Below are 26295 nucleotides of genomic sequence, written 5' to 3'. Positions count from 1 at the left end.
TTCACGTTGGTGTGTAAAATGTATGAGTCTGGCGATATAGTATCTGACTTTCGGAAAAATATCATCCACACCATTTCGAAGACTGCAAGAGTTGACAAGTGCGAGAACTATCGCACAATCAGGTTCACAGCTCATGCATCCAAGTTACTGACAAAAATAATATACAGAAAAGTGGAAAAGGAAATTGAGGATGTGTTAGATGACGATTAAGAAAGGTAAAGGCACCAGAGAGGCAATTCTGACGTTATGGTTGGTAATGGTATCAAGATTAGAGAAAAATCAAGACACGTTCATAGGATTTGTAGACCTGGAAAAAGCGTTCGACAGTGCAAAATGGTGCAAGATGTTCGGAATTCTGAGGAAAATAGGGGTGAGCTATGGAGAGAGACGATTAATATACGCAAGAGCCAAGAGGGAATAATAGGAGTGCTCGGATTAAAAAGGGATGTAAGACAGGGATGTAGTCTTTCGCCCTACTGTTCAATCTGTACATTGAAGAAGCAATGATGGAAATAAAAGAAAGGTTTAGGAGTTGGATTAAATATGATCAGCTGATGACATTGCTGTCCTGAGTGAAAATGAAGGAGACCTACATGATCTGGTGAATGGAATGGTCTAATGAGTACAGAATAAGGGTTGAGAGTAAATCAAAGAAAGATGAAAGTAATGAGAAGCAGCAGAAATGAGAACAGAGAGAAACTTAACATCAGGATTGATGGTCATGAAGGAGAAGGAATACTGCTATCTAGGCAACAAAATAACCAATGATGAACGGAGCAAGAAGGACATCTAAAGCAGATTAGCACTGGTGAAAAGGGCATTCCTGGTCAAGAGGAGTCTACTATTATCAAACATAGTCCTTAATCCGGGAAATAAATTTCTGAGAATGTATGCTTGGAGACAGCAAGGACTGTGGGAAAACCAGAACAGAAGAGAATCTAGGCATTTGAGATGTGGTGTTGCAGACGAATGTTGAAAATTAGATGGACTGTTAAGGTAAGGAATGAGGAGGTTCTGCGGAGAATCGGATAGGAAAGGAACATGTGGAAAACACTGATAAGGAGAAGGGACAGGATGATAGTACATCTGATAAGACATCAGCGAATGACTTCCGTGGTACTAGAGAGAACTGTAGAGGTCAAAAACGGTAGAGGAAGATAAATATTGGAATACATGCAGCAAATGATTGAGGACGTTGGTTGCAAGTGCTACTCTCAGATGAAGAGGTTAATACAGGAGAGGATTTCGTGGCGGGCCGCATCAAACAAGTCAGAAGATTGATTATCCCCCACCGCCCCCCCCCCCCCCCAAAAAAAAAGACACTCCCGCACTGATGAAAGGCGCGCGCCATTCCGCTTCCTTTTAGCCACAGGGGCAATCAACTGTCTATCGTGAATCAGATCACCGCCGATATGAATGTTGAGCGCCACGAAATAGTTTCTACCTCTCCGCAGCGTAACATGAAATGTGAACGTGAGACACTGTACACGGTGATTCGTTCATCGGATGGCGATGTTAAACTCGGCGTCCATCTTGGTGCTATTCTAGGGCAGTAGGCTGTGTGATATGTCTTACAACATCCCTTATCATCTCCAACGTGAACACATCACTACACTCCACGCACACAATTATAGTTGTCTACACTTAACAGACGCACTTACACACACCACTCCGATACTTCACAAAGGAAAGGTGCCTGTGGTCGTAGAGGATAAGGGAAAACTTTCCAATTAGGTGGCCGAACCTGCCTTTCGGTGTCTCCCAGCTTTTTATGCCATACGACTTTGGTTTTTCCACCAGGCACCACACAGACCTCAGCAGCAGTGCGGAAACTCGCTAATAACATCTCAACAAGCACCTTCCCACGATCTTTTCACAGTCAGAGAATTTAGAAGTAAAATTAGAAACAAAGTTACTTTAGTCCATAATGACACTATTATTTTTCTGCCGTGTAAGAACATTCCGTTTCGTTGGTAGCTCTGACTTTATAAACGTCTGTAAACACTCCAATGCTTCTCCAGGTGTATTTGTACATACGGCATGTGTAGGAGTGATGGTTTCAGTGTTGCGTTCGCAATGGAACGCCCACGCCTAAAAGTGAACCAGGATTAACCTGTAAGTCCCCAAGTTGTGGTAATACTCTACTCTAAATCAGGACTGGTACTTGGAATCTGATCCTAGGGAAAGTAGAACAGTTGGGTATTGTAAGAGTATTTATTATAAAAAGCAACGCTAAAAAATGCAAATTGAGCAGGTATTGACATAGAACAGTAACTCATACTCATTAATCGAAATTTAAGATCGGTAAAACATCTGTGACTTGACTCGAAATCGCGCCCCTTTTTATTCGGTGGAAATACTAAGTGGTTAATACTGAGTAGAACTGAATTTAAGAAAGCCTCTACCCTAAATGGCACTGCCAGTAAAGATCTCAGAGGTCCAGCAAACTGAACTTAACACATTTACTATTAAATATTCCATATTTGACGAGATGTGGTGCGTATCACCGAATTCACTGCTGGGAAGAACATTTCTGCTGCGCCGATCTGGTCAGCACTGACGGCCGTCGTGCAGACGAAGTGGGTTGTTTAGCCGGCTACAAAGAGGAAGTGAAATAGCGGTTGCAAACTCCTAGGGTTGGCCTCCGTCTCCACAAGAAGCACAGATTCGATTCTCTGCTCATGCAGAAACGAATGCTTCTGCTCCTAGTGGCGAAATCAGCACTTTACGGAATCTAATAGTGAGACTGTTCACTGGCACCGTGCCAGCGATGTCTCAAAACGCTCTCAAGCGAAGTGTGTCCTGTCGACATCGCTGTGCCCAGTCGGCTTCGGATTAGAGAAAAACCTCGCTACCTTTGCAAGCACTCTCCATGCGGCCAGTTGTAATACCCATTACAAACGGAATGGCTCCCATCCTACGAGTGTTAAAGCTGCCGACCAACCGCTTTCGACTCATACTCAGTTCAGGAAAAGGTTCTAGAACTTTCTCTAGGTCCTCCTACGGCTACAAATTCAGCCAGTCAGCCTCATTTCTCCGCCCTGTTATGTTGAACACAGCTTGTCATCTTGCGTCATAATTTTCGTTTACATTAGCCCACGCCTGTGTCAGGTGTCCCCCGTATATTCCTTTGTGCTAACAAGGCTGGTGGCGACGCTTAGAAGAACCATCTATACGATCTTATGCTTTCAGCAATTCCCTCGCCCCTAACTATTTTTAGCAACGACACGGATCACCACGAGCAGCCCATTTCGCTGGCTTCTGCACAGGGTGCGGGCCTAGGCAGTAAATGCGCCTATTGTACTATTGTTTTGAGACCCATAAAAATTACCCTACCATCAGCGCTATCTCCCTTGGCCTATGTCTCTTTGGAAGACTGTGGACGCCATTGACTTCACCTTGCTGTCAGAGCCACTGCGAAATTGCTTTCCAAGCAAGCAACTCTACAGAAATGTTAGTATGAGGCTACCCTATATCAACCAATAAATGATTAATAATTCGATAACCTCACCTAAAATGCGATCCCATACTAAGTAAATATAAATTACGTATTTTCAAAAATTTTCATGAACGGTGGCAAAATCGTGCTACCATACAGCACAGAAGTTGAAATTAGAACAATCAGTCAACAGCTGAACTGACTTAGGAAAAACATGTAGTGGTTCTTTAATAGTGTGTTTTCGTGGGTTCAAAGGGACAAATCCTCAATGTAGCATTGCTTAACTTGTAACATGACTCAGTTTCAGATAGCGAAGACTTGGTTGCCGCAAAATGCTATCTAAGATGCACTGTAAGAAGACTAGCTGACGTGAAGTATGTTAATAAACTTCACCACAGTTGTGAATAATTAATTTGACTCACCTATGCCGGCCTGTCCCACGACCCAAGAAAGTCGCAGGAATAGCATTACACCCCAGATGTTGAGCAGGCATCGCATCTGAAAACATGAAAAATAAATATATACTTCTGCACTTTCCTGTGCTTAGGTAAACAGCAAAGCCGATCTATCTTCATTTAATACTCAGTGAGGACCTATTCACAAATTAAATGTAATGCTTAGACAACCACGATAGTCTCGATAACTGGACATGAAACTATTCTTTAGTGTAAGAATGGACAACTCTTCTTAATGTTGTTGTTGTTTTCACTGAAACTGGTTTGCAGAGCTCCATCGTAGCCTACCCTGCATAAGTCACTTCATCTCTGCATAACTTTTACAACCTAGATCCTTTCCATGCTTCTTACTGCATTCGATAATTTGACTGACTCCAGCACTTACACTCACCTCTGCAATTCCCTCTATTATCAAAATAAATAATCTTTCATGCCTCAGTATGCGTCTCATCAATGCATACCTTATTTCTGTCAAGTTGCACATTACAGATCTTCGTACGTAAACATCCATGTGGCCCAAATGTTTACGTGTTTATGGTGCTGTACATTGTCCCTATCTGAAAACTCAGAAAAGTGTTGAATATTGCTTACTATTCGGCGAAATACGAACTTCTTCAAAAGCAGCCAACAGTGCTACAAGGGAATTAGCGGTTTAAATAACACAACATTAACTAAACTCTTATAATAGAAAGTTGTTCACGTTGTTTTAATTTTCTGATAGATCCTATTACAGTAAAGTAAACATTGAGAGAGATCCATTAGATCCAGCTTATTTATCTTTCGGCTCATTTTTTTGTCTCCGTTGTTTTTCTGAGTTTCGATCTTCTCGGAAGGAAGTGTGTCGCTTCTCTGCTTTATTGTATTATTGGTAATCATGCACGTGAGTCATTCTCATAGCCTTGTCCTATCAGTTAACCTATGGTGTGTGGCTGAAACCAGTGAATGTGACTCTTCCGGTAGTAGCCGCTGTCTACTACTGTAGTTTTGCCAATAGCTGTATTGTAAGTAAAATGGTAGAGAGGTCTAGCTAGGTCATCAGGACAGGTACATAGCAGGTAGAAAGAGTTGGGTGACAGATAACTATTGTATGCATCTTTGGTGGATATCCTCACCACAAGCTTAGATGAAGCGGATACTAGTTTGGCCTGTGCGAATACGCAGTGCTCTGCTGTCTCGTCAGTGAGGCAGTCCTCCAATGGAGATATTTGAATTATTTAGTGTGTGAATTATAAACATTACCACTTCAGTACTCTTGGTAATCAGTGGTAAACATGCCAGTTATTGGCAGAGTAATTATGTGGGGGGATTTAACATTATCCTTTAGTTTTTGGTAGGGAATTCCTTGTGTGTGAGTGAGCTAGGCTCCACGTGTGGACTAAGACAAAGAGACTTTATATTCCTAGATAGGTTTTGCAGTGTGGAATTAATTTATTAAATGTAATTGCGAGAGGTGTGAGTGTGGATTTTAAGTTAATCACGTGTTTTCGGAACTTGGAATTCGGTGGCTTTGTGCAGTGACACTGCCACGTGGACAGTGGTAGAAGGTGTCTACTCCCTGTTATTTTCAGTAAATGTATGCACTTTAAGTGCATGAGTGTTATCTGTATTATATTCGAAATTTATACAACGTGTCCCGGTTAAATACATAAAAAAACGAAATGTAATAATTCGAGATGTTGTTGAGATATTTATTGTCGGTTTGCTTCTATAAGTATGATAACTGAAAGTGTTTTCTGTGTTTACTTGCGACAATTGATACCGCATGCGAATGCGCGCTCTGCTTTGGACTCCAGAAAAGATGGTGTTCTATGTGCTTTCTCTCGCGGAGCTAAAGTGTATTACACTGGAACAACGTCGTTTTCGGTGTGCGTATGGACTGCGACCATGTTTCCACTTACGTAACAATCAAGAAATGGGACAAGCGGCTTCGAGAAATTAGGAGTTTGCTTTCGCTGTCGCATTCGCTTTCGACCACGCCAAGCACGCATTTCCAGAGGGTACTGTTGAATTAATCCATGCGTTCTTCCAGTGGAGACCTCGTAAGTCAACCCAACAATCAAGTAGGCAGTTATAGTTACCAAGTTTGATAGTGCACAGTGCCGTCCATAAAACAACTGCAGCTTCATCACCGAATCTAGCCTTAGGATAGGCCGCGATGGAAGGCACCCGCATAAATAATTGTGGCAAAAATGGATGAAAACGAGGCATTTTTCGATTTCGTCTGTTTCTCGGACGAGGCTACATTCAACACGTCTGGCACAGTAAACATACACAACAGGCGCAGAAGTGGAGCTAACTCCCTACTTAATGATAGAGTGCGAACTTGGCTCTCCGAAAGTAAATGTATGGAGGAAATTGTTGAAGGACAGGGTTATGGTCCCATACGTCTTCTCGGAACCTACAGTTAATGCAACAACGTTCGTAAACATGATGGAACTGTATGCTGTGTCACAACTTCTTCGTGACGTGATTTTTCAACGACAGTGTTGCTCTTGGATCACGAGTTTCTAGATCACTGGATTGGGAGAAATGCCATTGGTTGCTTGGTCCCCGTAGATACCCAGACATTAAGTCGCTTGATTTTTTTCTGCGCGAGTTCATCAAGAATCAAATGTACCAGACACCAGCTTGTGATCTGTCAGATCTGCGCCATCGCTTTCGTGCAGCTGTCGCAAATGTTACTCCTGCAACGCTGCAAAACACTAGGAAGGAAGTGGAATACAGATTAGATGGCTGTCGCGCCACTAATAGTTCGCACATCGAGGTGTATTAGGCCTTTGAAAAAAAGTGTTGAGTTACCATACTTATAGACACATACTGTCAATAAACGTCTCAGTTATTACTCAGGTTATTACATTTTACGTTATTATATGTTTAACCTAGACACTCTGTAGTCAGTTTTTCTTTCGTAAACTGATGCTTTTTCAGTGTGTAAGCCTGGGTGTTCTCAAGCACGCTTGTTCCCGGTAAAGTGTGTAGCAGTCCCTTATTAATCAGTGATCTCAATGTGCGTAATAGAATGAATAGTTATGTGGCCAAATTGTTTTTAAGGTTCTGGAATTGTGTAACACACTTCTTAGTGGATTTTCGCAGTTTGTGGAACTTCCTCAATTTCAGTACGTTCCAAAATGTACATAAGCGGTCAGTGTTCGTGAATCATTTGTGCACATCACTAAATTTGTGTAGATGCTAACAAAGTTGTAATGGGGTTTTTGCTCTGTATGTATGGTGCCATGTGCGACCACGTGTTGTTCAGAGTACGTTGTATTTCATCTCTCTGCTAAGGAATCTCTCTTCTGAGTAGGCATTGTGCGCTCAAAGTGGCATTGATAGTGGTAATGGGGCGTTTCTTTCAATTTCTTGCGGTATGCATGAATGCAAGATTGGTTTCCTAGTTCACGTACCTTTATGTTATTCCAGCTACGCTGTCATTTGTTAGTTCAGTGCACTGATAAATTTCTTTTAACTTTTGTGTGAAACAGAGGCTATACCAATGCTTTATACTGTTAAATGCAATTTTTGCTATCTACGCTTAGTCCATGTCTAAAATAAATTGTTCAATAAATTATTTGTAACGTATGTTCAAAAGAGAATCACAGCTTCTTAACTGCATCCCCATCCTCCAGCATTAAAGAAATTTTGGAGGAACATGATGAAACCCCATTAATGGAATTAGATGTGATATTCTGTCTCCTTGATTAATATTTTGAAAGAAACGTGTCCATTTCATTTTTAAGTAATTGTCAGATATAACCAATTAGTGGGCCAGTAGATCAACTATTAAAGAGAAGGAGATGAGTAAATCAAAACAACTTGATATATTTTACTTTATAATGATTATCTTTTACCTGGCGATCCACTCAAAAAAGGTAGAGTGTAACAACGTTTTATGTAGCTCTCTAGCCAGTTTAGCTGGATTTCTACTGATAGAGTAGGAATATTTGAATACATAATGCTCTATGTTATGTTATTATTTGACGTAGGGGACCATAAACTCAAGAAAGTTTCGCCACAACGAAAATCAGCCAGCATCGCTTGTGCAGCTTAAGCTAAGAGCAACTTAAACTTCAACAGCCGTCTGATGATGAACCTGTCAATTTGAAACCGGTAACGGCGCTATTTTTTCTTAATAAGCAGCGTCACCAACACCGATATATCAATCTGCGTCTGTCAAACGCCGACGTACGTTGTGCCTCGGATGACATCAAAGCTGGACAGACGAATGCTTTTTCGGTAAAAGTACGAAGTGAACTCGCGAGGACTGTACACGATCCTGGATCGCTCAAATTTCACGGAAGTAATTGTTTTTGTGTCACTCGTAATGTTGACGAAACCGCGTTGTATGTGGCGAGATTATTTTCCACTTTTAAGGCGAGCAATTAACTTATGGTGATTTAGAAGTCAGGACGATAGACAGTTTTATTTGGAACTTTCTGTAGAAGTCGCCTCTGAACTGTTAATAGTGCTGTTTCCAATAGGGATATTATTATTATTAGGGATGTTGTTATAGTTTATGCGTTTGAACTTTTACAGAGTATATCAATCATTTAAAACTCAAAATTTTCATTTTGAGTCACAGTTTATAGTCGTATAGTTCTTGATCCCACCGAGTCAATAGCAAGTAGGTTATTCGACTGTACCCCACTACACAGAAAATGTTGTGGGGAAGGCTAACCAAAGGCTGCGTTTTATTGGCAGAACACTTAGAAAATGTAACAGACCTACCAAGGAGACTGCCTACACTTGTCCGTCCTCTTTTAGAATACTGCTGGGCGGTGTGGGATCCTTACCAGATAGGACTGACAGAGTATATCGAAAAAGTTCAAAGAAAGGCAGCACGTTTTGTATTATCCGGAAATATGGGAGAGAGTGCCACAGAAATGATACAGGATTTGGGCTGGAAATCATTAAAGGAAGGCTTTTTCGTTGCGACTGAATCTTCTCACGAAATTCCAATCACCAGCTTTCCCCTACAAATGCGAAAATATTTTGTTGACACCGACCTACGTAGGAAGGAACGATCACCACGATAAAGTAAGGGAAATCAGAGCTCGTACGGAAAGATATAGGTGTTCATTCTTTCCACGCGCTATACGAAATTGGAATAATAGAGGATTGTGAAGGTGGTTCGATGAACCCTTTGCCAGGTACTTAAATGTGATTTGCAGAGTATCCATGTAGATGTAGATGAAGTGCGACGTACAGCATCGGCATTGTAGTGGGGTGAATCGAAAACCTGTTTCTGGCTATTTTTGCAATGAAGATTCAGTTATTTTTCTGTAAGATTTCCGTTTATGGTTTGTGTGTGCAGACTGTGACATTACAATCGGACGATGATCTCAGGGTGTATGAAGAAATTTAGGATGTGATGAATGTCAAACTGCGCCCGTTTAATGTGGGCAATGAAACTTGTTGTGACCAGGGAATATGACTCAATTACTACATGTAGTTTATCTTGAAACATGTAAAGCGAAAACATGACCAGTCACTCAGACGGAGAAATTGAGTTATAGAAAGCAATGTTATGGTAGAGTTACATTTAAGTGACTTCATGTCATCCCATTGTTTTTGTTTGCCCCGTTGTTTTGTTTATTAGATAAAAGTTGCATAATACCGGGGTCAAGAACAGGCGCGTTTATCACTGAGGAAGCAATTAAATCTTCGATAGAACCAGCAATTCATTTGAGAGCGGATAATGCAGACCTGCGTAAGCAGTCAGATACTTTGAAGGAGAATAGTGCAGAACTGCATAATCAATTGGATGCTGTAAAGGACAAGGCCTCTTCCTGTTTGACTGCTTCTAGCTAAGATTCAGTTACCACTGGATTAGGTAATCTTTTTTCTTGGCAAGACAAGAAAGTATATACTGGAATTTATAGATTATCTCCTCACAGCTGGAAGATGGGATTTTAGAGAGATGACTAGCTGTTACAAGTGACTGAGTTAAGCCCAGTGGGACAAGAGAAAACAGATGTTATGAACCAAGAGGACCTAAGAAAGGCTCAAACATTCCTTGAACTCAAGAAAGGCATAGTACAACGTTATAAAAGGCAGAAGAGATGCTGCCTCTACTGCAAACAATGCGGGAGTCGGAAAAGCAGAATGAGTCTGTTGAGAAACTTTGTGCATAGGATGTATATCAGTTGACGGCTAATGATGAAGCAAACAGAATCATTCTGCATGATGCCTAACGTGGGGCATTATAGGCATTCTTAAGGGGACTTCTACCTGAGGCGGCAAGGAAGAATTTCCGAAGGACCTGGCTGGCCTATTAGCATAATCAAGGCACTGGAAGAAATAAATGCGGTGATAGAAATCCGAGATAAAGAAGGTACTCTCTACTAACGCGAAGTGCTGTCGTTGTTGACATTCAGGAGAATGTCACCAACAACAGTGTAAAAAAGGTAGGTAAGTGGGGCACTGGGAGTGAGACTTCAAAAGGTGCATAGTGCAAAAGGACGAAAGACAAATAATCAACCGTAAAACCAAAAGGGGAGGCCCCATTCGCCGAAATGTTGCTTGACTTGGGGTAGTAGACGATAGGGAAGATAGACTTATATGACACACAGACGCTCACGTATGTGTGATGAGTTTGTGTCTCATGGGGAACAGACTTTTAAACCCTCCCCCCCCCCCCCCCCCCACATTATAGGTTACGTTGAGTGGGAGATAATGATGTATGGTTGCTATGTCAGCGATGTTATATTTTCAGGTTGGAGCAAAGCGGTTCTGAGAAAGTGTGGAAGCCCTATGTATATGAAGGGTACTGCGTTATACTAGGGTTAGATTTCGTGCATAAGCACCATGATAAAGTTGACCTTGGGCAGAGCCTGGTAGAAACTGGGGAAACATCGTTCCAACTGCAGGAGACTGTTGTTGGTGACACTCCGCTGCAAGGGTCAAGTCTCATGAAGGGAAAACAGGTTAAACACCATGCAAAGGTGTTCAGGCTTAATTCGTGTGAGAGAGCATCGCAAGATACAGGGAAACTAATTTAGGTAAACATAGGAACAAACCTACTTGCAAACATGTTGTGTGTGGCAGAAACACTAAAAGAAAACGATGAATTACTTAAAACGTGGTGTTTTGTGCGCATGGGTATTGTACATGTATGGGAAGTAGATGGCGAACGAGTAGTACTCAGATATTCCAGAAAAGTATGATTGAGATAGGGCACGTTCGGACACTACCCATGAGCAAGTCGCCAGTATGACAGCATTATGTGCAAAAGGGTGACATTTGGACAGTGCAGAAAAAGTAGCAATAGAGATGTTACTATTGGTATCCGAGGATCTATTTAATCCTTGTGGGGCATTGTCAACAATACCCGGTGATGGAGCACAGTATTCCAACAAAGAATTGGTCACCAGTTTACTGTAAGACACATGGGTTGCCCCATCATCTACAACTGGTAATGGAAGAATTCGTTAACCAGCAATTGTGCAATGACATCATGGAGTACATCTATTCTCACAGTGTTGAAAAAAATCTTCAGATGGGTCGAGGAAATATTGATTTCGCTGCGATCACAAATATATCATTGCAAGGACAATTCCAGACGCATATCCACTGCCAGATATCTGGAAACCAGGAACAATGTGGACACTGTAGATACTTTTCCATGATTAGACGTAAGAAGTGGGTATCATCGATTGAAAGTTGCAGCAGAGAACAAAAAAAAAAACAGGCATTTACAGTTCCTTGGGGTCTTTACCACTAACAGCAAATGATGTTTGGTTTGTAAACTGCACCAGTCATCTTTAAGTGGTTATTGAATAGAGTATTCAGAGGATTCAAACCGATACAGAATATAGTGAATCTTGATGATATTATTATATCTGCAAAGATTTTGAAGAAACATGTGCACTGGTTGAAAGACACTTTTAAGAGACTGCTCATTTGACCCTGAGTACAGAGAAGTGCCATTTTGCACTGAAGGAAGTGAATTACTTGAGATACATGACTAGCCAAGACAGGGAAAGAACAGACCCAGCGTTAGTTAATGCTGTATGAAGATTTCCAATGCCTCAAACTAATAAGGAATTGTAGTCGTTTCTAGGACTGACTAATTACTATAAGAAGTTCATGATGAGATTTGCAGATATAGCACAATCATTCATGCACTTGTTAAAAAAAGGGTGTGAAACTACAGTGGACACCAGAGTGTGAAACCACATTTTAAAAACTGTTCACAATAGTACTATGCTGATCTTCCAAGATTGTGTAAAGGAATCCATTTTATCATTTGATGTTAGCAGCCATGCAGTGGGTTGTGTTTTAAGTCAGGAAGTGCTGAGTGAGGAACATCCAGTTACGTATGCATCATGGCACTTGAAGAAAGCTGAAGAAATTATTCTACCCCCAAAAAGGAGATGCTGAGTTTTATATATGGTGTCACATACTTCCACAGTTATTTATATTGGAAACATTTATAGTGCTTACAGGTCATGCAGCATTGAAATGGTTGTTTGAGTTGAAGGATCCATCAAGTAAGCTTACATGATGAGCATTAAAATTTGGTGAATTAAACTTCAGAGTAATTCATAAGTCTGGTAAGAAACATGGTAAGGCAGATGGGCATAGTGGAAGAATTGGTGTGGTGCAGACACTCGACTAGCCTTGCAGAGTGGCTGCTGATGAAGATTTTCACATTGCGTCCACAGTTCGCCACTCACAGGGGGTATTATGTAGGACATGGGCCTTGCGTGGTAGTGCCTGCCGTATAAGTATTAAAGGAAGTGCATTACCACATGTTATCCAGTCATGGATGATGTAGAACCGAAGGCCTGAGAATATTTGAGTTCTGTTAATCGAGAACACGTCAAAAAGATGTAGAACAGTATGTAAACAGTTGTGTGCCTTGTGCATAGTGTGCAGATTTAAATCATCAGCGTATGACGCTGGAGAAGTTGCCAGTGGCTACTAAGCTTTTTGAGATGATCAGAATAGGTATTTTGGGGCTTTTTAGCCAGAATGCAGTGGGGAACCACTATGTTCTGTTATAGATCATTTCTCTCACTATGTTACAATAATAGCTGTTCCTAATCATGAAGTGGACATGCACGTGTTGGTAAGTAATTGGTTGCTATGGTTTGGTGTTCCAGTGATGATAATCATGGATCAGGGCACCAACTGTAATTCAGAACTGATGAAATACTGACTCCCTTGCTAATTATTTGCAAGGTGAAAACAGACCCATCACTTCCACAGGATAATGGTAGGACAGAACAAGTACATCGGACAACAAGCAAGGTACCAAGCTATTTCATGAAAATCCATAACAACGATTGGGATATTTTCTAGCAATATGTAGTGGCAGCATATAATTCGAAGCCCCATGAGAACATAGGCCCTGTCACATTACAAGGGTGTATGGTAAAAAATTCGCTTCGCCCTTTGAAGCAATCAAACCAGAGTTGGGGATTTAAAGGTGAATTTGTACAAAAATCATGAAGAGATTGAAAGAAGTGTGGACTGTCAAGAAAGAGTGGTTCGACGGAATGCTAAGTTACCAGCATATTGTGTAAGTCAGTGAGTGATACTGACAAGCCCATGCACTCCAAAGGGTAAAACGAAAAAGCCTGTCACCTGGTACCAAGGTTGTTGGTTTTAGAATGTGCAGATGACCTCACCAGTAGATATTAAGCTGTAATTATTGACATGTATGGCTTTTGTGAATGTTGGGCCTATTCGACCTTTTATAGGTGCATCAGATTCATTGTTGCTTGTGGTGGCAGCACTCTATCATATGGAAGGATGGGTGGGAAGAAAAAGAGAAAAGTAGATTAACTTAAGCAAACACACATACGATTCCACATGCAATGAGATAGCAGAAGGAGAAGTAGTAGATAGGGATGTTCCATTTTTATGTGTATTAATGATGTAATTGTAGCAGACGATGGGAGTAGAACATCTTATTTACATTCGGGAATATGCACTATGAGATCAGAAGTATCCGGACATCTGGCTGAAAATAACTTACAAGTTCATGGTGCCCTCCATCGGTAATGCTGGAATTCAATAAGATTCTGGCCAATCCTTAGCCTTGATGACAGCGTCCACTCTCATAAGCATACCTCCAATCAGGTGCTGGAAGGTTTCTTGGGGAATGACAGCCCATTCTTCACGGAGTGCTGCACTGAGGAGAGGTATCGATGGTCATCGGTGAGGCCTGGCACGAAGTCGGCGTTCCAAAACATCCCAAAGATGTTCTGAAGGATTCAGGTCAGGGCACTGTGCAGGCCAGTTCATTACAGGGATGTTACTGTCGTGTAACCACTCCGTCACAGGCCATGCATTACGAACAGGTGCTCCATCGTGTTGAAAGATGTAACCGCCATCCCCTAATTGCTCCTCAACAGTGGGAAGCAAGAAGATGCTTAAAACACCATTGTAGGCCTGTTCTGTGATAGTGCCACGCAAAACAAGGGGTGCAAGCCCCTCCATTAAAAACATGACCACACCATAACACCACCGCCTCCGAATTTTACTGTTGGCAATACACACGCTGGCAGATGACGTTCACCTGGCATTCGCCATACCTACAACCTGCCATAGGATCGCCACATTGTGTACCGTGATTCGTCACTCCACACAACCTCCTTACACCAAGCGAGGCGTCGTTTCGCATTCACCAGCGTGATGTGTAGCTCGACCATGAAAGTCAAGTTTCCTCACCTCCCGCCTAACTGTCATAGTACTTTCAGTCCATCCTGACGCAGTTTGGAATTCCTGTGTGATGGTTTTTCTGAGTAATGGGGCTGGAGATGCCAGTGGTTTATGTGTAGCACAGTATGAATGGATTAAGGGAACCATTACTGACAGTTATATTTTGGTTTTGATTTGGTTATTCGTTATTTGCCTTGTTAGTTTAGGAAGCAGAGAATTAGTTTGATTTGTTTTGTTAACTGTATACCTAAGAAGGTGCTTACTTCTAAATAAATGTGTATGATGGGCATATTGTAATCAGAGCTTCATTATGAAGAATTTAAAAATATATGTTGTTCATGACACTCCGTCGAACTGCTGTAGAAAAATTTGCTACTACGTGAATGTTATCCCCTACTTTTCCTTCGTTAACTGGACTAAGAGCTGATCACGTAACTCAGAGTTAGCTGTCGCCTGCTCGACAGGTCTAGGCCATAGGCTGGCCATTACATGAGGACGCTTGCTGAAGTGACCATCTTCCCCCAACTGATACCAGCCTGCGTCTCGGGGGAGCCGACCGCACTGTGCCAACTCTACAACTATCTTTCGATCGGAATAAATGTGCAGATGTCAGTTATGATTTGCCGCCGGACATCCACCTGACTCCACGACCCCTCTGCCCTGCTATTCAACTCACACTATCACCGCGCTTGTAGCGGCGGTATCTGGCTTCATCAGCCATCCTCACAAAGCGCAACAATAGTGATAATACAATTAGCTCACATAAACACCAATCCACTGTGTGTAAAAATCTCGGAAATAAGTAGTTCTGTTCAAAAAAAATCAGACGAGGTTAGTGAGATTCCAGACAGAACGATAAAAATCTGCTCATCTGAGATGATATTCTTATGCTTTGTATTATTATACTTATTCACATACTTATTATCGCTTTAGTATATCGCTCTCAACAGATTAACGTTAACTGTATTAGACTTCTCTATAAGAAAAAATTAAGACATATATTAATGACGGTGTTAACTACTTTCCCTAGTAACAAATTTCATAAATATTGTGAAAGATAATGTACTACAGAATTGCTGAACATCTAAGCAACTATTGCAGACTGAGGAAAGGCACAACTTTTATTCCACAGAGATATTTCCACTAAAAATGATAGAGTATTTATTGATTAACCCGCCACATATTAAAACATTTAAATGATACAATACCTGCAACTGAAATTTTATTGGCTGTGTACAAGGCTTTTTAAATGCACAAATCATAAAATAATTTTTGAGAAGCTTTTTCTAAAATGTTTGTTGTAATGAAGCTACAAGTAATTATTGGTATATTTAATATTTTGCTAATAGATGGTGAGGAGTCAGGTAGCTCCAGTAATAATAAAGATCTGCTTCCTGCAGACAAACCATTACTGGTATATGTAAGGTTTGATGCTGGGTCTATGAAAACTATTATATATTTTATTGAAAAAGCATAATAGTCTTACTTACCGATGATGCAAACATTAAAATCAGATACGCACAGATGCAGTAGGTGAATTAAAGATAAATGGCATTTTTTTACAATAATAATTGATTCTCTGTAAATGGACTGTCAATTAACTCAGGAAAAACAGTGTTCATATGGTTCATAATTTAAGATGTATGAAAGAGAATATTCACTGACTCTGTGTATGAATATTCATAAGACTTCGAATCGTAAATCACATATCATATAAGTTCTAGGCTAGATACGTTTAACTGCTTACACTATGCATGTGATTGCTGAATTTGATGAGGAAAGAATATAAAATGCAAAATAATCTAACTTACTGACATTTAAATATCATACAGAAAAATAATCTGGTAGAAATACTGTACTTAAATGTACGCTTATTATTGCACAAAACACAAAATGAGAATTATAAATGGCACACGTCCTCATAGCTGGTGTAAACAACGATTTAAGATTCTTGGGTCACTAATAATAGCTTCATAATACACTTACATCATAACGGTAGTCTGCCCTAAACGATAGTTTATGATTTCAGTGTATTATTGGCTTTCATAAATACAACCCTAGAAATAAATATGATCGGCACTAGTTATAACTTCTGGCGTTGGAACAGAAATGTGCATAGTATATACCGGTAAGTATCTGATCACTTCTTTTGTGAATTAGAGTTGCTGAATTTATTGGTGATAAGAAGCTTGTATTTCCCGAAGTAAGGCAACATCTGAAATCGACTTTAACTGTTTATCTTTCGTGTTGCTGTTGTCTACTTCTGTTCCTGTGTTATCAGCTGCAGTCTGGAGATTGATGTTTTTCGTCATCAACAGCCTGCTACGCGATTTCCTTCATCTTTGCTCACTAAGAAATTTTTGAATTCTCTCGTCGTTTGCTGTAAATGCACCTACTTTACGCCGTTATTCTGTGTACATGAACGTGTCGAGAAGGCCTCAGCTTGGAAACTATGTATCAGCTATCGACTAAATGGAACATCAAGATAGATTCTTCTGCCAAATTAGTTATTATTACTGCTACATGATTGAACCAAGATACTAAACCACCCAGTACAGTAGCAACTAATGACCTCAGCCGATCAGCAAAGACGTACGGGTCGTCTCTGCGTAGCTACGTCTGCAAATACACTCCTGGAAATTGAAATAAGAACACCGTGAATTCATTGTCCTAGGAAGGGGAAACTTTATTGACACATTCCTGGGGTCAGATACATCACATGATCACACTGACAGGACCACAGGCACATAGACACAGGCAACAGAGCATGCACAATGTCGGCACTAGTACAGTGTATATCCATCTTTCGCAATGCAGGCTGCTATTCTCCCATGGAGACGATCGTAGAGATGCTGGATGTAGTCCTGTGGAACGGCTTGCCATGCCATTTCCACCTGGCGCCTCAGTTGGACCAGCGTTCGTGCTGGACGTGCAGACCGCGTGAGACGACGCTTCATCCAGTCCCAAACATGCTCAATGGGGGACAGATCCGGAGATCTTGCTGGCCAGGGTAGTTGACTTACACCTTCTAGAGCACGTTGGGTGGCACGGGATACATGCAGACGTGCATTGTCCTGTTGGAACAGCAAGTTCCCTTGCCGGTCTAGGAATGGTAGAACGATGGGTTCGATGACGGTTTGGATGTACCGTGCACTATTCAGTGTCCCCTCGACGATCACCAGTGGTGTACGGCCAGTGTAGGAGATCGCTCCCCACACCATGATGCCGGGTGTTGGCCCTGTGTGCCTCGGTCGTATGCAGTCCTGATTGTGGCGCTCACCTGCACGGCGCCAAACACGCATACGACCATCATTGGCACCAAGGCAGAAGCGACTCTCATCGCTGAAGACGACACGTCTCCATTCGTCCCTCCATTCACGCCTGTCGCGACACCACTGGAGGCGGGCTGCACGATGTTGGGGCGTGAGCGGAAGCGGCCTAACGGTGTGCGGGACCGTAGCCCAGCTTCATGGAGACGGTTGCGAATGATCCTCGCCGATACCCCAGGAGCAACAGTGTCCCTAATTTGCTGGGAAGTGGCGGTGCGGTCCCCTACGGCACTGCGTAGGATCCTACGGTCTTGGCGTGCACCCGTGCGTCGCAGCGGTCCGGTCCCAGGTCGACGGGCACGTGCACCTTCCGCCGACCACTGGCGACAACATCGATGTACTGTGGAGACCTCACGCCCCACGTGTTGAGCAATTCGGCGGTACGTCCACCCGGCCCCCCGCATGCCCACTATACGCCCTCGCTCAAAGTCCGTCAACTGCACATACGGTTCACGTCCACGCTGTCGCGGCATGCTACCAGTGTTAAAGACTGCGATGGAGCTCCGTATGCCACGGCAAACTGGCTGACACTGACGGCGGCGGTGCACAAATGCTGCGCAGCTAGCGCCATTCGACGGCCAACACCGCGGTTCCTGGTGTGTCCGCTGTGCCGTGCGTGTGATCATTGCTTGTACAGCTCTCTCGCAGTGTCCGGAGCAAGTATGGTGAGTCTGACACACCGGTGTCAATGTGTTCTTTTATCCATTTCCAGGAGTGTAACATCAGACGACTACTGTTATCCGGAGCGCTAACTCTTCCCCTTCATTGTACTGTGATGTTAAATGCGCAACAGATCTCAGTCATTTCTTAATCTGGCATGTGGTCGTAATGACAGCCAATTGCCGCTTGTTTGTGTTTAAGAAAGCAGACGAAACTTCGACGATCCGTCGGTGGAGCTAAAGCTATGATTAACATTAGAAATTGGGCGGTTCAGATGAGATCAGCTTTATTTTCCTCTAAATTACGCTAGCGTAATACCGTGACCACAGCCGATTTCGCACGCCTTGCTTGTCGAAACTGAAGTAGATTTAGTCTGTGAAACGCTGGCCTCAAACAAACCTGCCTTAATTTAGAGGACTAATGTAAATATGACAGCCGTGTTATTTGTTACACCACTTCGCTTAATACTCCTAATCGCGCAGTGAGATAAGAAACCACGACTTTCCATTGATAAAGAATAATGATGTACGTCAACCAGAGAATTTGACAGTTTTTCCCAGAAAAATAATCGTTTATTCTCGAACGATGATTCACGCTACAGCGAGGCGTGCGCTCTTCTGGGATTTCCTGGCATTAAAATCGGGTGCCGGACCGGGATTCTTACCTTGACCATTGCCTTCACAAGCTATCCAAGCGCGAATCAAAGTTCCAAGAGTGCAATGTCGAGTCCTATACACATTTTATTTGTCAGAAAGTCAAATTATTATTCTTATGTCTTGTGTTGTACTGGCGAATTACCACAAAGAAATTAGCACAAAATTTTAGTAGGACATGCTAAAATTTACAGATGTAAAAATGTCACATCTGGAAACAACAGTAAAATATAGTCTAACATACCCCCACAATAAAAGCTGATTATGAAATATCGTAAGAAAATACTTACAAATACGCCTTCTACCCATCCGAATTTTATGACTTTCCCCTTCTTCTTTTGAAGAGTTTCTTCTTCTTCTTTGATTTCGTTCTGGAAAGAAAGAAAAAAAGATGTAATTCCATACATTTGTATTAGAATTAAAGTCATAATTGTAATACGACCATGTTACTCTTGATTATTTCGGTACCTTTACGTATGTAAGCAATCAAACATTGCAGTCATGGAAAGAAATTAATATAATATCAATATTCAAAGAGGAAGCAAGGAACAGTACACATTATTTAGAGAATTGTCTATTTTAAAAGGAAAAAATTAGGAAATTTTATATGGAATATTTTCAAATCTATTTTATCCCGTAATCATTCCATTAAGGTCTTCGAAAATTTAGAAATTCTTAGACTGCACTGCCTTTGAAACACGTTGTTGATGTGCATAATCAGGATAGTGTCATAAGGTTAGCTTAAGTCAGTTCGGTGATTATGTGGTGATAAGGATCCATTTCTTGACTAACATTCCTGTATGATACACATAATTTCTTTCAGAACAAAGAAAAAGTGTTGTTCTTTTCGCAGTACGGCAGCATTTGATAGAACTACTGGTGTGCAGAAAATATTCGCTCTTTGCTCAATACTTCAGGGGAACTGTTCTTCGACAACATGGAATCTGGAGAATGTTCTCGTTACGAGAGGTACTCAGTATAATGGATTTATAAGACAGAGGAGAGTACTCTTCTCCGTTGGAAAGCTACTTGATAATTGCAAGGAAATACCGACCCACTAATACGAGATTTATCCATTCTGTAAGTGCCTGTATGTCCATCTGGTGTGTTAATATATAGAGATATATTGCATCTGAAAAGAACATATCTGTTTTTATTCAAGTTCAGAATTAACGATAAGCTTTTGGTCACCCACATCGATTTTATATATATGCTAGCTGAGTACCCATAGTCGATGAGGTATTCATTTATTTCAAGATTCTATTATCCATCTCTGCTTCCCCCCCCCCCTTTCTGTCCATCTCCTCCTCCCACTCTCTCACCTCCTCCACCCTCACTCTTTGCCCATCTCCTTCTGTCTCCCTGTCTGTCCATCTCCCCCCCCCCCCCCCACCCCACCCCGCCCATGTACTTCCCTATCAGCTTCTACCTCCCTCGCCCACCCTTTTCATAGCTCCTTCCGCCCTCTTTTCATCTCATTCCCCCTCTCGACTATCTCCTCCTCCTCCTTCTTCTTCTCACTCCTAAGTCCACCTTATCCTCCCCCTTTGTTCATCTCCTCCTACCTCTCTCTCTGTACATCCCTGTCTCATCTGTCTCTCTGTCTCCCTGTCCTTCACCTCCCCCTCGTCCATCCTCTTCCCCCTTCCGTCTGTCCATCTCTTTCTTACCCCTGTACATATACTTCCCTTTCCTTACTCTGTCCAACTGCCCCTTCACCCTCTGTTCGTCTGCTCCTTCCCTCTTTCCATCTCGTCCTTCACCCTCTGACCGACTCCTCCTCAACCTCCTCTCTAGCCATCTCTTTCTCCCCTCTCTCTCGGTCTGTCTCCTCCTCTTTCTTTTCTCTGTCAATAACCTTCTCTCCTCTCGCTTTCACCATCTCTTCCTCTTCTTTTCCTGTCGTTTCCCCCACCTTCCTCTCTCTGTCCATATCCTTCCCCAGCCCCATCATCTGTCTCCATATCCTTCTTCTCCCTCACTATTTGTCCATCTCCTCCTCCCCTCTTCCTCTCTATACATTGTCACCCCCCCTCCAGCAGAAGGTTTCTGGTTATTACCTTCACAGTATTTCTTTTCTGAGAGTAAATAATTTGTGCACCAAGTTTGGTTGCAATCGATCCGTGGGTTTGGGAGCAGCTTTTTACCCACAGCTTCGCCTGCGTATGCACTATTTACATATATTTTACATATATTTAACATATATCACTAATATATTTGAACATGTATTTCACTTCTATCTCTTCGAATTTCGCTTTGCAGTTCCGTTTTCATGTGCTAAATTTTAGGACTTCACGTTTTCTGATCTGTGTGTCCTAGAAGCACATATTTTAGCAGGTACGTTCAGCGTTACGGGCGAATATAGTCTGCAAAATATGTTTTGAATATAGTTAGTAGTAAAAAAGTCAAAACTTACATCATGCCTAATGTGACAGTTTTACTGCATGAACAGCGAAAATGTAGTAAAGTATAAGTTCCTTTCTTTCATCATTTTGTGTGGGATGTCAACGAGGAAAAGTCTCGTAAACGTTTGAAACTATGCGCAAAGACGGTTGTAAGTCACCAAGTGCTCTCTTTTCAAATACAGAATGAATGTGGTCTGGTTACTATGCACGTCGTAAGCTACGCTTCTTTCCCCCACCCCTAATAGATAGGTCGTTCTTTCCAGACAGTAAGTGATATGTAAACCAAGTTTGGTTGAAATTAATCCAGCGCTTTAGGGGCAGATGTGAAACATGCATCCATTTTAATAATATGCATAGATATATTAGTAAATATCTGGAAGTAGGAGTAACAGTGTGAAACTGAAGGGCACAAAGAAGTTAGGTGAAAGGAAAGGAAATGGAAGACCAAGTTATTGAAGTGTGGAAATATGTAGGGCTAGTGTAAATTGTAATAAGGCTGAGTGGAAAATGATCTCGAAGAAAGTCGGAGAAACACTGCTTACTTAGTACGTACAAGGATTCAGGGTAACTTAAATGGTAATCACTAGAAATGGCGAAGATGTTGTTATCATGAAAAACTGGTTAACAAAGGCTACTTCAAAAAGTGGCACAATGAAACCGTCGCCTTGTGAAAATATAGGGGTAATATTTATGGAAGTTAAAACAGCAACAGGCCACTATTGACCATTTTCTTTTAAAAAACTACAGGCGCTACCGTTGTCTAACTGTCAGTTGGGGCACTGACACCCCAACCAACTTATACCACAACTGGAAACAGATGACATCGTATGGTCAACACTATATGAATTAAGTAAAATAAATGTGAGAGGCCATCTGACTGTGATACTGTCCGTTTGAACCCATAGCAAGGCAACTCGTTAATAAATAGAGTAACTGATTGATGAGATCTTCTCGGGTTTTCAGGCAGCTCATGTCCTCGGAACGTTTAGACGAGTTTCCTACTCGTCATTTTCAGGCGAAGATGTGCAGAAAACTCGTTGAAACCTTGCCACAACACGACACCAAGACTCGACTGGCAACCCGAGAAGATTTAATCAATGAAATTCGCCGAGGAAGCATGCGTTCCCATAGTATAAGTGATGTCTGAAGCTTTTTTGTATGAGTATACTGTAGAGAAAGAAAGACGTACGCGATGAGATTTAAGTCGGGTGATCGGGCATGTCAGCCCATGCGGCGAATATCCTCTCGTTCCGAGAGATCCCCCACCTGTTCATCGCGATGCGGGCGCACATTCAAATGGTTCAAATGGCTCTGAGCACTATGGGTCTGAACATCTGAGGTCATCAGTCCCCTAGACCTTAGAACTACTTAAACCTAACTAACCTAAGGACATCACACACATCCATGCCCGAGGCAGGATTCGAACCTGCGACCGTATCAGCAGCGCGGTTCCGGACTGAAGCGCCTAGAACCGCTCGTCCACAGCGGCCGGCCCAGGCGCACATGGCATCCATAAAAATTAAAGGATAGGCCATCACATGGTAAGAAGAAGGAACGCGTAACACTCCCAGGAACACTGTCGAACATGATCGTTTTGGTTGTCCATGTGTTGCGGTGTGCGGAGGCATTACATTGCGTGGGCATACTGGCCTCCAGATCCTTGAACACGGTGCGCTCACCACTCAACGCTACTGCCACAGTGTACTCGACACCCATGTGCTTGTCTTCAGGGATTCATTTGGCCCTAACTTCATTTTTAGGGATGACAACGCCTGACTGCACCGACTGCTCAGGTGGAGGAGCTCTTGAAACGAGGGAAAAAAATTGGAAATTTGTGGTAAGGTTCTATGGGACCAAATTGCTGAGGTCATCCGTCCCTAAGCTTACACACTATTTAATCTAACTTAAACTAACTTACGCTATGGACGACACACACACACACACACACACACACACACACACACACACTCACGCCCGAAGGAGGACTCGAACCTCCGACGGGGGCAGCCGCGCGGACCGTGACAAGACGCCTGAGACCGCGCGGCTACCCCGCGCGTCAACTGTTCAAATGTGTGTTCCTAAGGGATCAAACTGCTGAAGTTATCGGTCCCTAGACTTACACACTACTTGAACTAACTTATGCTAAGAACATCACACACACCCATGCCCGAGGGAGGATTCGAACCTCCGGCGGGAGGGGCCGTGCAATCAGTGAAATGCTGCCTCAAACCGCATGGCCACTCCGCACGGCGGAACGAGAGGATATTTGGCGGATGGACTGGCCAGCTAGTTCCCTTGACTTTAGTGCCATCGATCACGTGTGGTGTGCGTTGACGAGACGTATTGTAGCACGTTCACATGCACCAACGACTATCCAATAGTTGACAGTCTCGCTGGTAGAGGAATGAAAAACTTTACGATAAGCACGCCCCAACAAACTTGTGGCCAGCATGGAGCATGGGCGTACGTTGCAGAGCATGCATTACGTCCGTTGTGATCACACACCCTATAAAAACCATGTACCGCGTTTTATAATGTTCTGGAGACCATCATGAATCGCGGTGAATTCATTGTAATTATTGTCTTTGAACAAAAGTATCATTTATGTTCGTCTCATTACGTATTTATTTTAGTTATCTTCTGTACGATACTGTAGTACTTCTTTCTATGTACGGTCCAAGTTTCATCAGTCTCTGTTACTTTGCAGTGACACGTTACTAGCGTACATGTGTATAACATATACACTGGTGCCCAAAATTAAAGCAACAAACAGCAATTTCCCCGTCCTGTGTCTAAATCACGATATAATCATACAAAACGTCAACAAATGTTACGATCGTGTTCTGCACGGAAGATGGCATTCAGATCTACTGACAAGCACGCTAACAATGACTTTGAGGCACCTATCAAGCGGGGTAGTGTCTGCAGGGTAATCCCGCATCAACAGTCGCAGCGTACACAGATACAGACGGTGCAATATGGCGCAGAGAAGACGCCTACAGACTCTTTGCCGTGGAGGTCCGTAGGAAGAATGGAAGCAGGAGAGTCGCAAGCTGATGTGGCCCGATGGCTTAATGTGAATCGTTCTGTTGTTTCTCGGATGAAGCGTTAGTTCACAGAGACCGAAACTGTATCCCGGAGACCAGGACAGGGCTGACCACGTGTGACATCAGAAAGTATGGACCGTTATTTAGCTGTAAGGGCGCGACGGTATCGCCTTAGTATTGCACTGCAACTGGCATCTGACCTTGCAGCATTTGGACATCTTGTATCGAGCACACGGTGTACAGAAGGTTTCAGCAGGGTGGCTTTCATTGCTGGAGGCGTGCTCTCTGTTTACCCCTGGCGTGTCTTCACAGAAGGGATCGTCTAGAGTGGAGCCATCAATATGCTACCTTGGACGGTCGAACAGAGGACCAATGTTCTTTTCACAGATGCGTCCCGATGGGGTCTGGAAAGAGATTCTCGACCTACTCGCATCTGGAGGGCATGTGGAACACAATTTCGGTACCCAAACATTGCGAAAAGAGACCGATATCGAGGAAGATCCCTAATGATGTGGGCAGCGACACCTCTTCATGAAATTGCACAGGTGAATCAGCAACATTTAACTTTTTTTTTCTACTGATTGCACGCATGGCGTGGCCTGCTCGCTCTCCCGATTTGAATCCCACGGAGCATGTCTACGATGCACTGGGGTGATGGGTTGCATCTGTCAACCTCTTTCCAAGACTTGTGAGCAGTTCTGCAGGAGGAATGGGAGTTATTGCCTCAACACGAGATGATGACGTAATTTACAGCATGTCCCGTCGTTGTCAAGCCTGTATTGGTGCCAGAGGTGGTCACATCCCATACTGAGCACATTAACTAGTTGCCAGGGTGTATGTGCCAATGGTGAAGTTGGGGAAAAAACGAACATTTTTGTCTACCGTTATGCATGTTGCTGTTGATTACGTTCTGTAATCTTAACATTGTTTCTACTTTACTAATCACCTGTTTATACTATTTAGTGGCAAAACAAACGAAATCTTGCAAAATTTCCGTTTCTGCTTTAATTTTGACATAAACAAATCGTAGCTCATCCAAAATAATAAATAGGCAATTCGTTAGCTACGAAAATAAGCAAGAATCACAACTGAATCAGATACCACATTACAGTGCTCATTAACAAATCTGACTAAAATTCACAAGAATCAGCTTACACTCCGCTGGAGAGTGAAAATGTCATTCTGGAAAAATTGACAATATCGAAATATTACCGTGGCACATCTGAATGAAGTGTCGAGGGTCTGATTCTAATAATTACGTCCCAGTATAAAACGATTACGTTCGCGAAGTCGCTCTGTGATTGCTGAAATGTTGATATTAACACAACGATATACAGTAGAAGGGTGTGCGTTTGTATGTGTGGCCGGAGGTGAAAGCATATTGACCGTAAAAATCTTCAAGTACATCAAGACTGGAGCTTCAAAATTACCGAAACCTAGTCGCAACGGTTCATCTCGCTGTCATGGCTAGATCTCACTACGTATGTTGATTTACAGGTGGAGGCTGAAGTGGCTACAGCCTGCATCTGCAGCTAAGTGTGACTCAGACTGCAGTTCTTCCAAGTCCTCAGCTCATCTGCTCGAAAAGGCACTCAACTACTCGGCTCCTGGCTAGCAGTGAAGGCTGGCGAAGACACCA

At 42.5% G+C, this 26295-nt stretch overlaps 1 protein-coding gene across 1 annotated transcript in view; it reads right to left on the bottom strand.

The window, feature by feature from the left end:
• LOC124622978 (bumetanide-sensitive sodium-(potassium)-chloride cotransporter-like) overlaps positions 1-26295 on the bottom strand; it is a 591187-nt gene that overhangs the window by 189129 nt on the left and 375763 nt on the right. The window contains exons 2-3 of the mRNA XM_047148767.1: positions 19495-19575; positions 3862-3937 (exon numbers count right to left, since the gene is read on the bottom strand). Coding sequence (XP_047004723.1) covers positions 3862-3937; positions 19495-19575 — 157 coding nt within the window. The remainder of the gene's footprint in view (positions 1-3861; positions 3938-19494; positions 19576-26295) is intronic.

This window comes from Schistocerca americana, chromosome 7 (genome assembly GCF_021461395.2).
Source record: "Schistocerca americana isolate TAMUIC-IGC-003095 chromosome 7, iqSchAmer2.1, whole genome shotgun sequence".
In the NCBI taxonomy this organism is placed as follows: Eukaryota; Metazoa; Arthropoda; class Insecta; order Orthoptera; family Acrididae; genus Schistocerca; species Schistocerca americana.
The sequence above is the reverse complement of the archived record's forward strand: the minus strand, read 5'-3'. Positions and strand labels throughout refer to the sequence as shown.